Here is an 11,639-nt window from a genome sequence, read left to right as displayed (position 1 = left end):
CCGGGGCCGTCGGGGTTATCCAAGGACCGGTGCCCCGCGGTGTCCCCGGGCTCATGTGCTGGGATGCTGACTGCTGGCGTGACCGGGGCGGCTGCCAGCGGGGCCATGGGGCTGCAGCAGGCACCGCCGGGGTTTCCGCTGGGGCCGGCGGCGTTAATCGCATCAGCTGCTGACGAGGGGGAGGATGGAGCACGTTCCCTTAACGTTGGTGAAATAGGATGGGTTTGGGAAGCACATCGCTCGCTCACAAACCCATTTCTACTCTCACTCTTTCTCCAGTTCTCCCCTTTTTGGGTTGGTCCTATAAAGATGCTGGGTTTAAAACTGACGCGTTAGATCTTGGTTGTTTTGGTTTTTTTTAAAAGAAAATGCTCACGGAGAATAAAATCTGTCCGGAAAGCTTTAGCAAAAAAATCTGAACTGTAGCTGTTTCTGGTGCTGGGAACACATGATTTTATTTGAGCCCCGCGAGCCCCCTGGTGTTTTTTTTTTTTTTCTTCTTCTTCCTGCCGCCAAACATCTGATATTTGTTTGCATACTGCACGCATCAAAGTGGTGTACAACAGTAACATGATGGTTAAAGAGCTGTTCTGGAGCCAAGCGTTGCAGCTGAATTAATTACAACATTTCTTAAATACCACTTATTTTTCCTTCCCTCTCCTTTGATCACAGACTGGTTAGCTAGCGCAGTGGGTTTGAATAATTTTGTAGGAAACCAAGTTTTTTTTTCCCAGTTAGAATTGGAAAGGCTGGTGAATGTGTGTTGCCAAACCCCCAGAAGTGTGGATGAGCACGCTTTCGGGCTAGAAACAGCAAATGCTCCATACGTGTTCCCACTTGTATTTTCTGGCTAATTGTCCTGTTTTGGACACGCTGCTCCTAGTCAGCGGAGGTGCTGCAGGTCTGTCCTGGGAGCTCATGCTCCCCGAGAGGCTTCTCCACTGCCCCCCAGCTATTTTGAGCAAAGAATAGAAATTCCTTTCTGCTCCAGGATGGACAAGAAGGAAAGTCCTAGAGATGACCCCAGGAGCTTTAGGTTACCCCTCTGAGGGTGACCTTACCTACAGGGCAACCTTCAGGAGGAGTTTATTGAACAGCAGTTCTTGCGGTTCAATATCTATTGTTATCTTTGTAGTAAGTACCAAAAATTCCTGGGTTTAAATGCTCTTTGATAAGATGACTGCCAGTTAATTGAACAGAAGAGGGAAAAGGTAATGCAGGAACTCCATTATAACTTGATTTTTGGCTCAGGGCTTATAGGGGTATGGAGTTGCCCTTCTAATCAGTACACATGTAGAAGGAAGATGCAGTTGAGGTTTTTTTTTCGTCTGGCTTGGCCTTGTTCTGTCACGTAGCGCTCCTTACCTGCCAGACCGAGAGCAGGAGGATGGTTAAAGCACTACATGGTGTACTAAACACTCGCATGTCGCTGTCAGTCAGAGAGGCTCCTCCGGGGTAAGATTTTGCTTAAGCTTTTGAATTTGGTCTCTTGCCTCTCCTACACGTTAACTCTTTGGCCCAAGCAGTGATAGGAAGCGTGTGCCCCTTGGAAAACCACTCGTTTTCTACTGTTGCTTCTAAAGGAACTTGCCTTTTTTTTCTCTTTTTGGGGGACTTTTGGAAGCAGCTGGCTGGAAAGCTTACTTCATGTTTATTTTACACCTTGTCTCCTCTCCTGCCTCCCCCCCATCCTCCTCTGATTCCATAAGATGCAGCTCCTGTGCTGCAGTGTTCACCTTAGTAATCCAGGGGAGCAGTTTTTCATCTGCTGGATTGTAGTGGCAGAGGTGGGCAGTGGGAGCCCTGGTTTGGCTCTGGGGAGGGCAGTGATCCCTGACCAGCTGCAGGCAGGTTTGGGGCTTCTCCCTTTGGAAGGGGTGGCTGAGATTTGCTACAGGACTGCTCGTTTCCAGCCTGGTTTTTGTCTTCACAGTACGGGGGGTACAAGGATTTCTCTAAGCTGCCTTCTGTGGGTGCCAGCTTTGCATCAAAAGCAGCGTGGCTGTGGCAGGGCTGGGGTTCCGTATCAGCCAAATGATGCACATTTGCATTATTGCATTTGTTTGTTTGTGTTGTAGCCTCATGTGAAAGTTTAAAAAGCAAGGTTTCATTTCCACAGCAGCTAATATTAAACCTCGTTTAATGTTAATGACATTTTGAATCTGTAGTCAGACAACTAATTTCTTATGAAATACAAACCGAAAATCAGTGCCAAGCACTTGTTTTGTGAATGGAGATCAACATACTTTAGTTCATCCTGATGGATTTTTTTTTTTAATATGAAATTTTTCTTGCCTAGATCGATTTTTTCGAAATGTATTTTTTTATTTTTGGAAATCCCCTTCCTCCCCTCTCGGGGTGATACTGCTGCAGCCACATCACGCTGCCATTAGCAGAGCAGGAGCTCCCAGTTAAAATAATCACTGCTTTTCCTTTTCGCACAAAGACTGCATTAAAAAAAAAAAAAAAAAATATATATATATTTTAAAAATCTGTTAATCCAACTGCAGTGTCTGTGTATCTGCAGGCAGTACTGCCAGCTTCTGTACGGGGCTCTGAATTACTGGGAATTCCTGTAAAGCCTTAAGCGAGGGTAGCTCAGGGTGAGGTTCAGGCTGGGAGGTGTGTTGATCTCCCCCCTCGGTGCTCCCGGGGCTGTGGCGGGTTCTCCCGGGGCCGTCGGGGTTATCCAAGGACCGGTGCCCCGCGGTGTCCCCGGGCTCATGTGCTGGGATGCTGACTGCTGGCGTGACCGGGGCGGCTGCCAGCGGGGCCATGGGGCTGCAGCAGGCACCGCCGGGGTTTCCGCTGGGGCCGGCGGCGTTAATCGCATCAGCTGCTGACGAGGGGGAGGATGGAGCACGTTCCCTTAACATTGGTGAAATAGGATGGGTTTGGGAAGCACATCGCTCGCTCACAAACCCATTTCTACTCTCACTCTTTCTCCAGTTCTCCCCTTTTTGGGTTGGTCCTATAAAGATGCTGGGTTTAAAACTGACGCGTTAGATCTTGGTTGTTTTGGTTTTTTTTAAAAGAAAATGCTCACGGAGAATAAAATCTGTCCGGAAAGCTTTAGCAAAAAAATCTGAACTGTAGCTGTTTCTGGTGCTGGGAACACATGATTTTATTTGAGCCCCGCGAGCCCCCTGGTGTCCCAGCCTGCCCGAGCACATGGGGAGATGCTCAGTGGATTTTGCCAAATCCTCCAGGGTTTCGCTTCCCCCTCCCTCCCCATAATTAGGCTAATGACAACAGCAGCCCCCTTGCTACTGAATGTTAGTAGTTGGTTCGTTTGCTGAGCTCACATCATGATTTCGTTATCCTCTTTGACTCAAGGGGGAGGCACTCAGGCAAGTTTTGGTCAACCGTTACTATGGCAACGTGCGACCGGCGGGCCGGCGGGAGAGTCTCACCACCTTCGGCAACGGGCCCTTGTCCGCCGGCGGCGCCAGCAAGGCCGGGGCAGGAGGTAGGACATGCTCCTGCTCATCATGGGTCGGGTGATCTGCCCTGCCAGATGCCGTGTGTCTGTGTCTGCCTGGCAAATCAGGTGAAATTGGGTTCTGTTTTTTTTTTTTTTCCCCCTTTTCTATTCTATGAAATCCCCCCAAACAAAAGGAGCTGCGCACAAGGATGGGGAAGAAGTCCTGCTTGTGTGTTGCTCCTGGATTTGGAAACCCCAATGTGTTTTAACTCTCCTTAAGGGATTCCACTCTAGGCAGAGCGGAGCATCGCTCTCCTTTCTCTGATCATAGAATTGTCTAGGTTGGAAGGCCCTTGAAGATCATGTAGTCCAACCACCGTGTCACCTGCCTTTTCCCCATGCAGATGAGAGCGATGTTCTCTTTATCCTGACTGCATTTGAGAAAGTAGAACGACAGAATCATAGAACGGTTTGGGTTGAAAAAGACCTTAAAGATCATCCAGTTCCAACCCCCTCCCCTGATCACCCACCACAGGGAGGTGTTGCTCAAAGCCCCATCCAACCCGGCCTTGAAGCACCTTAAAAATAAAAAGGTGGAGCTTTTTACACTTTCCAGAGACCGTCCTGGGTTGGCTGGAGTTTTGCGACTTTGCTTTGATTAAATGTGCTTAGAAAATCTGATCCATTTAATGTTTGCAATAATACTTGGGAAGTGTGCTCGTAGGGATGTCAGGTTATTAACTATATCTGAAACAAAGCCATTTCCTTGTATTACAGAGAGATTTCAGGTGGGATGAGCGAAAATTTGATTTGAAGTCAGTTATAAAGTGCAGTTTATTTAATTTGAGACCATTGCTAAAAAAGCCAGTAATGTCAAGCACGTTTGGTCAAAACACAGTTCAGTGGGTTTTGTCTGTTCAAAATACAGCAGGTAATTCTGTTGAAAGCAGAAATTCTAATTTCTGATCGGAAACAACAACCACCAAAACCCCAAAAAAGCCCAGTTATTTCCCCCCTGTTTTCAGAAGTTGCTATGTATTTCACTAGTCCTTGTGCTCTGCTGCCTGCAACCCTGCTCTTCTACTTTCTAGAGCATTTTGCTTCTGTTCTTGTTCTTCATGACTCTTCCACAGACTCTCGCTTGCTTTTTGTTTGCTCTCTTTGTCCATGAAGTTCACGGCTCTGTAGTTGCACAGAAGTGTAGTGTTGGCTTTGCCATCCTCTGGAATTTGTTTCACCTTCTTTCCATCCCCTCCCTGGCCCTACAGAGCCTCTATCTCTCTTTGCATCTCTGAATCCACGCTGTTTCCAGAATCCCCTTCCAATACACCAGCCATGGTCTTTCCATTGTCTGCTGCTAGTGAAGGCAGCCATGGCATTAGCCATTTCCCATGGCCAGTCTGGGCTGTCACAGCATCACAGAATGATACGGGGTTGGAAGGGACCTCTGTAGGGCATTTCCTTGAACCCTCTGCCAAAGCAGGTCCCACAGGAACATGTCCAGGTGGGTTTGAATGTTTCCAGAGAAGGAGACTCCACCACCTCTCTGGGCAGCCTCTTCCAGGGCTCTGCCACCCTCAAATTGAAGAAGTTCCTCCTCATGTTTAGGTGGAACTTCTTATGTTCAAGTTTGTGCCCATTTCCTCTTGTCCTCCTGGAGGACACCACCTCCCGCAGACTCGCACACGTTAAAGCCATGTTAAATGCTCATCTTAAACATGCCCGATCTGTGCTTTGAGTTACAAACTCTTCCTCACAGAAGTGCTAGGAGCTGAGTTCATCACTGTTAATAAACGTGTGCGCGTCATTGAGGATAGGAAAATAATTTAAACCAGAAGAGAGGTGCCATCACAGTAGGGTTTGAATCTCAGCCTGTTTCTCATCATCACCTTTACAGGAGGAAGCTCCGGATCGAGTTCAATGAGCCGAGGTGAGATGAGTTTGGCCGATGTCCAGTGTCATCTGGATAAAGAAGGTGCATCCAACCTGGTCATTGATCTCATCATGAATGCCACCAGTGACAGAGTCTTCCACGAGAGCATCCTGCTGGCCATTGCCCTTCTGGAAGGTGGGAACACGACAATACAGGTAGGGAAATGGAAAACTTCATGCTTATAACTAAAACATGTTGGGAAAGGAAATGTTTTTATGGAATCCAGGAAACTTGAGGGGGTTAAGGAGACCGGAGGGGAAATGACTAAATGATCTTTGACGTGCGATTAAGAAAAATATCAGTGTCTGCCATGCAAAAGTTAACTTATGAAATGTTTGCATGGGCACTGAGTAATTGAGGTATTTCCCAGGGCAGTATAGAGGAATGTATAACAGAACAGCTCTGTAGCATTCCCCCCATCCTCCTCTGATTCCATAAGATGCAGCTCCTGTGCTGCAGTGTTCACCTTAGTAATCCAGGGGAGCAGTTTTTCATCTGCTGGATTGTAGTGGCAGAGGTGGGCAGTGGGAGCCCTGGTTTGGCTCTGGGGAGGGCAGTGATCCCTGACCAGCTGCAGGCAGGTTTGGGGCTTCTCCCTTTGGAAGGGGTGGCTGAGATTTGCTACAGGACTGCTCGTTTCCAGCCTGGTTTTTGTCTTCACAGTACGGGGGGTACAAGGATTTCTCTAAGCTGCCTTCTGTGGGTGCCAGCTTTGCATCAAAAGCAGCGTGGCTGTGGCAGGGCTGGGGTTCCGTATCAGCCAAATGATGCACATTTGCATTATTGCATTTGTTTGTTTGTGTTGTAGCCTCATGTGAAAGTTTAAAAAGCAAGGTTTCATTTCCACAGCAGCTAATATTAAACCTCGTTTAATGTTAATGACATTTTGAATCTGTAGTCAGACAACTAATTTCTTATGAAATACAAACCGAAAATCAGTGCCAAGCACTTGTTTTGTGAATGGAGATCAACATACTTTAGTTCATCCTGATGGATTTTTTTTTTTAATATGAAATTTTTCTTGCCTAGATCGATTTTTTCGAAATGTATTTTTTTATTTTTGGAAATCCCCTTCCTCCCCTCTCGGGGTGATACTGCTGCAGCCACATCACGCTGCCATTAGCAGAGCAGGAGCTCCCAGTTAAAATAATCACTGCTTTTCCTTTTCGCACAAAGACTGCATTAAAAAAAAAAAAAAATATATATATATATTTTAAAAATCTGTTAATCCAACTGCAGTGTCTGTGTATCTGCAGGCAGTACTGCCAGCTTCTGTACGGGGCTCTGAATTACTGGGAATTCCTGTAAAGCCTTAAGCGAGGGTAGCTCAGGGTGAGGTTCAGGCTGGGAGGTGTGTTGATCTCCCCCCTCGGTGCTCCCGGGGCCGTGGCGGGTTCTCCCGGGGCCGTCGGGGTTATCCAAGGACCGGTGCCCCGCGGTGTCCCCGGGCTCATGTGCTGGGATGCTGACTGCTGGCGTGACCGGGGCGGCTGCCAGCGGGGCCATGGGGCTGCAGCAGGCACCGCCGGGGTTTCCGCTGGGGCCGGCGGCGTTAATCGCATCAGCTGCTGACGAGGGGGAGGATGGAGCATGTTCCCTTAACATTGGTGAAATAGGATGGGTTTGGGAAGCAGATCGCTCGCTCACAAACCCATTTCTACTGTCACTCTTTCTCCAGTTTTTCTCTTTTTGGGTTGGTCCTATAAAGATGCTAGTTTTTTTACGTTTAAAACCGACGCATTAGATATAATTTAAACCAGAAGAGAGGTGCCATCACAGTAGGGTTTGAATCTCAGCCTGTTTCTCATCATCACCTTTACAGGAGGAAGCTCCGGATCGAGTTCAATGAGCCGAGGTGAGATGAGTTTGGCCGATGTCCAGTGTCATCTGGATAAAGAAGGTGCATCCAACCTGGTCATTGATCTCATCATGAATGCCACCAGTGACAGAGTCTTCCACGAGAGCATCCTGCTGGCCATTGCCCTTCTGGAAGGTGGGAACACGACAATACAGGTAGGGAAATGGAAAACTTCATGCTTATAACTAAAACATGTTGGGAAAGGAAATGTTTTTATGGAATCCAGGAAACTTGAGGGGGTTAAGGAGACCGGAGGGGAAATGACTAAATGATCTTTGACGTGCGATTAAGAAAAATATCAGTGTCTGCCATGCAAAAGTTAACCTATGAAATGTTTGTATGGGCACTGAGTAATTGAGGTATTTCCCAGGGCAGTATAGAGGAATGTATAACAGAACAGCTCTGTAGCATAAGTTAGTGTGACTTCTTCTAGGAGTACATCTGCGACATGCTCAGAGACTTTCACAACCAGCTGTTAGATTTCGGCCTGGAATTTAAAATGACAGTAAACTCCAGACCACTGCCGTTCTCCTGTAATCTCACTGTCCTTCATCCTGTGTTTTAAATGAGGATTTGGTTTCTCTAGATGGCCATTGTGCCTGGTAAGGGTTTTGACGAACACAGACCAACTAATATTCTTCCAAACAGGAAGTAAAAGCTCGTTAGGGCAAAACCTGCCTGCAAAGATTATTGGACCTGTCATATCTTATTCTCTGGAGTTTGCGTGTGTGCTGTTTGCAGTCAGGCTGTTTCTGCCTTGGACAAGGGGCTTTTTGGGCAGCTCTTCCAGAGAGGTCACCCCTTTCCTGCCTCGCTGCGGCGTCTCGTGGGTCTGAACAAAACAATTGGTGATGTATTTCAGGTCCATTTTGTGGATTGCTCCTTGCACTCGGGGAAGTGAAACATCCAAATGTTTGCTCCACGTACAGAGTAAGGCTTAGAATGGGATGCCATTTGTGCTGCATCCCCATGAGGAACATTTATTTAGGTACTTAAAGATAAAACTTGCTATCGTTTTCCGAAGAGGTTGTGCAAAGAGAACTAAAAAACCCTTGATATATGTGGCCCACTGTTCCCAGTATGGTACAACCACTCCCCAGTTTGTTCTTTTTCTGCCCTGAAAACCCAGCTCCCTGAAGGTTTGTCTCTGGTGTGGCTGCAGCAGCACAGAGACACAGCAGTGACAGAGTTACTCGTAATTAGACCTCGATGGCAACCTCTAGGAGAAATATTTGACCAGAGGGAGGGTAGTGCCCCTTCTTCTGCTTATTCTGCTCTCACTGTGGCAGCTCTGCTTGTCCCCTCCTCGCCCGGCTCGAGCAGTGTGGGGTGAGGTCAATTTGGAGTGCTTCATCCCATGGAAAACCAGCCTGCCAGTGAAAACAGATTTAATCCCTTCAAAATGCCTGGCTCAGACCTGAGCAGAGATGTGCTGAAGAGCAGCTGTGTCCTCTGGGCAGCAGTTACACGGTGAGGGCTGATGAAGAGGAACGTGGGGCTGAATCCTGACTAGTTTGAGTTGATCATTAGGGTTATAACTGCACTGGTTTCCTGCAGCAGCACCTTGTGCCTTCATGGAGATTTCCCTTGAGAGGAGAGGGAATGTTTTTGGGTTCCTTCACTCTGTCTCTGTCATCGGTACCCTCTTTCCCCCTGTATATCTGCTCTAGGGTGAAGCTTTTTTGCAAAAGACCAAAGTTGGAATCAGGCGTTTAAAACCTCACATCACCTTAAACTGCAGTGACAGGATTAACATTCCTTGGGGAGAGTCACTCCTTGAAATTTCCTGCTCTTCCCCGATGTAAAGGAAGCTGAGCTTTCATCTCCCTGGCTCTCGGGGAGCCTCAGGTAACCTCACGCTGTCAGGCTGGAAGGAGAAACAAATTCTGCACCAGCCTGACCTGGAGAGATCCTTTGCTTGTGCTGGAACCAGAACTGATGGCCTGAGTGGAGTCGCTTCCCGCTGTGTGCCAGCCGGGGCTGGAAGCACATTCCTCAGCTCGTCTGGTCCAAGCAAACAGGGAAATCTGCAATCCCTCTCCAAAGACACAATTTTCACCAAAAAGGGAGATTCTTTAGCTTGTATTTGCTGTCCGTAACCAGAGCTGGGAGTCTGCAGAACAGCTCTGTGGTTGGGAAGGAGCTGTTGGCACGGGGCACTTACAGCAAGTGCTGTAACACTTTCACATCCACGCCTTGTGGTCCTGCCAGTTGCTGTTGCGCTCCTGCCTCTATAGATGGTGATTTCCCCAAACCAGAGTGACTATTTTCCATCCTTTCCCATTCAGGGATAAGTCCTTGGCAGTTGCCTTTGCCTTCAGAAAGGGTTCTGGGCAGCAGCAGTGACTGGGTGCACGTGTGGGTACGTGCTGTAACGCAGGGCCAGGGGCTGGGAGGGGGCTCTGGTGGAGCCTGCTTTTCAGTACGGAATGTTTTAGGAACCAAATGACTTGTGGTGCCTACAGCTACTGAAGGCTGGAAGCTCCCAGGTCTGGGGCACACCCAGCAGCTCTTACTCACGCATGCAAAGCACGGACGGGATTTTATTGGAAATACCCCGTGGAGGGGCTGGGATGTAGATATTCTGTGTTCCAGCAGTCCGGTGGCCTGGTAGCAAAATGCAAAAAAATAGAGAAGGTTTATCAGGGCACAAAGCATTCCACGGCTCGGCTCTGTGTTGGTTAATTGGTCCTGGTGCTCAGTGGTGAGTTCATGAGTGCCTGGTTTTGCTCGTGCTGGCTCCAGCGCAGTCGGGGCCCGTGGGGACTGCTGCAATGTCAGTCAGGAGCAGCACGTGTTTGGCACTCTGGTCTTGCAGTAGTATTTGAGTCATGAAAGCCAAGTAAGTAAAACTTCATGGGGAAAAAAAAACAAAAAAACAATAAAAAAAAAATCAAAGCCCCCAAAAAACACCAGCCACAAAGTTGAACTTCTTGGAGAAGAGCTGGCTCCATGCTGGTGGATCAGCGTGAAGGGGGAGGTTTTGCTCTTTAGTAAAATCACCATTTTCAGGTCTGTACCTTCCAGAGTAATTGCTGGATGATGTTCGGGCTACATGGGCATCCTGAGACGATAAATCCATGTAACCAAGCTTTTCTCTCTCCACGTAGGAGGAATGATGTATCTGCTCACCCAGAAAATGCGGGGGGCTGGGGGTGCAGCCCAGCGGTTAGGGGGCTACCCCTTACTCTGCACAGCTTCAGCCCCGGCGGGTGTTATAAAGCAGTGTTTCACTGCAGCACAGTCAGGATTTAATAAGATTGCAGCAGTCTGATGGTCTCCTGCTTCGTACAAAATAAGCTGCAAAATTAGTCTGTTTATGGAAACTAGATGCACCTACAGAAACGAACCCAATGCTTTCCATGGACTTTTATCCCCATCTTTCTCTAATCTATGTACATTGGGTAAATTTTGCAGATTGGGTAGGTAGGGCTTCAGAGCCTCTGCAGCGTGGATTTTCTGAAGTTCTAGGGCAGTTTCCAGTAACTGCCAGTGGAAGAGTCATCTTCAGTCTGTGGACCAATAACTGCGTTCATTTTGCGTCAGATCCCTTTGTCATTGTGAAAGTCACCAAATTGACCGGCTTGGGCTTTGAGGTCTAACACAGTTTATCTTCATTTCATTTTTTTTTTTTTTGGTTGTTATTATTAGCAGCTTTTGATTTATCATATTCCGAGCAAGTTCGTTCTGCGCTCGGTCTGAATAATTTTCACTGAACCTAAATTGCTTATATCCACAGGCCTTGGAGAATCGGAAGCCGGTGGGATGGGGACAGGTTATGTAAAGAGGCGTTTTGGCAGCAAAGCCAGAAATGTGTCACCCCTGCGTGTGGCACGTTCTGAACTCCAGGTTTTCACACGGGAAATGAATTCGGCCTGCAGTTAAGCGTGAGGTTCAGCACTGACACACAGGAACCTGCAGAGGATGATTGTAATATGGTTAATGATGGGAGTTCCCGGGTAACTCCCCTGAGCGCCGGTGGGAGAGCAGATCCCCATGGTGCTGGGGAGGGATAACTGGAATAGGTGTGTTACCGTTTCATTACAGGGCCCATATTAAGGCTAGGCAAAGTAGGTGGTTGCCAACCCCAGCAGAAAAGCAAATCTCAAAATGTTCCTTATTATAATTGGCGGGAGGGATTTTTATTGTATTGTTAGGAAAATTAACGTGGGGGAGAAGCAGGAGGAGAACAAATACTCCAGGTTTTCCTCGGGAAAGGGGCTGAGCTGGTAGAGTGTGGCACCTTGAGTCCCACGCTGCTGCGTCCCGCTGCAGGGGTGAACGTGGATGTGATAAATTAACTCTTCTGGGAGAAGGATGGAGGGCTTTGCCCACTTCAGACTCTCTGGATGGAAAGTTTTCTGGGTTATTTTTAGTTTTAGGAGTTGACTTAAAAGTGCTCTCAGGTTCTTTGGGAGCAGAGA

The 11,639-nt window shown here is 47.9% G+C and overlaps 1 protein-coding gene across 1 annotated transcript in view; it reads left to right on the top strand.

Annotated features, from left to right (window-relative positions):
* ITPR1 (inositol 1,4,5-trisphosphate receptor, type 1) overlaps window positions 1-11,639 on the top strand; it is a 191,774-nt gene that overhangs the window by 119,597 nt on the left and 60,538 nt on the right. The window contains exons 41-42 of the mRNA XM_014946800.1: window positions 3,337-3,469; window positions 5,322-5,512. Coding sequence (XP_014802286.1) covers window positions 3,337-3,469; window positions 5,322-5,512 — 324 coding nt within the window. The remainder of the gene's footprint in view (window positions 1-3,336; window positions 3,470-5,321; window positions 5,513-11,639) is intronic.

The sequence above is a fragment of the Calidris pugnax genome, unplaced genomic scaffold (genome assembly GCF_001431845.1).
Source record: "Calidris pugnax isolate Ruff unplaced genomic scaffold, ASM143184v1 scaffold81, whole genome shotgun sequence".
In the NCBI taxonomy this organism is placed as follows: Eukaryota; Metazoa; Chordata; class Aves; order Charadriiformes; family Scolopacidae; genus Calidris; species Calidris pugnax.
The sequence above is the reverse complement of the archived record's forward strand: the minus strand, read 5'-3'. Positions and strand labels throughout refer to the sequence as shown.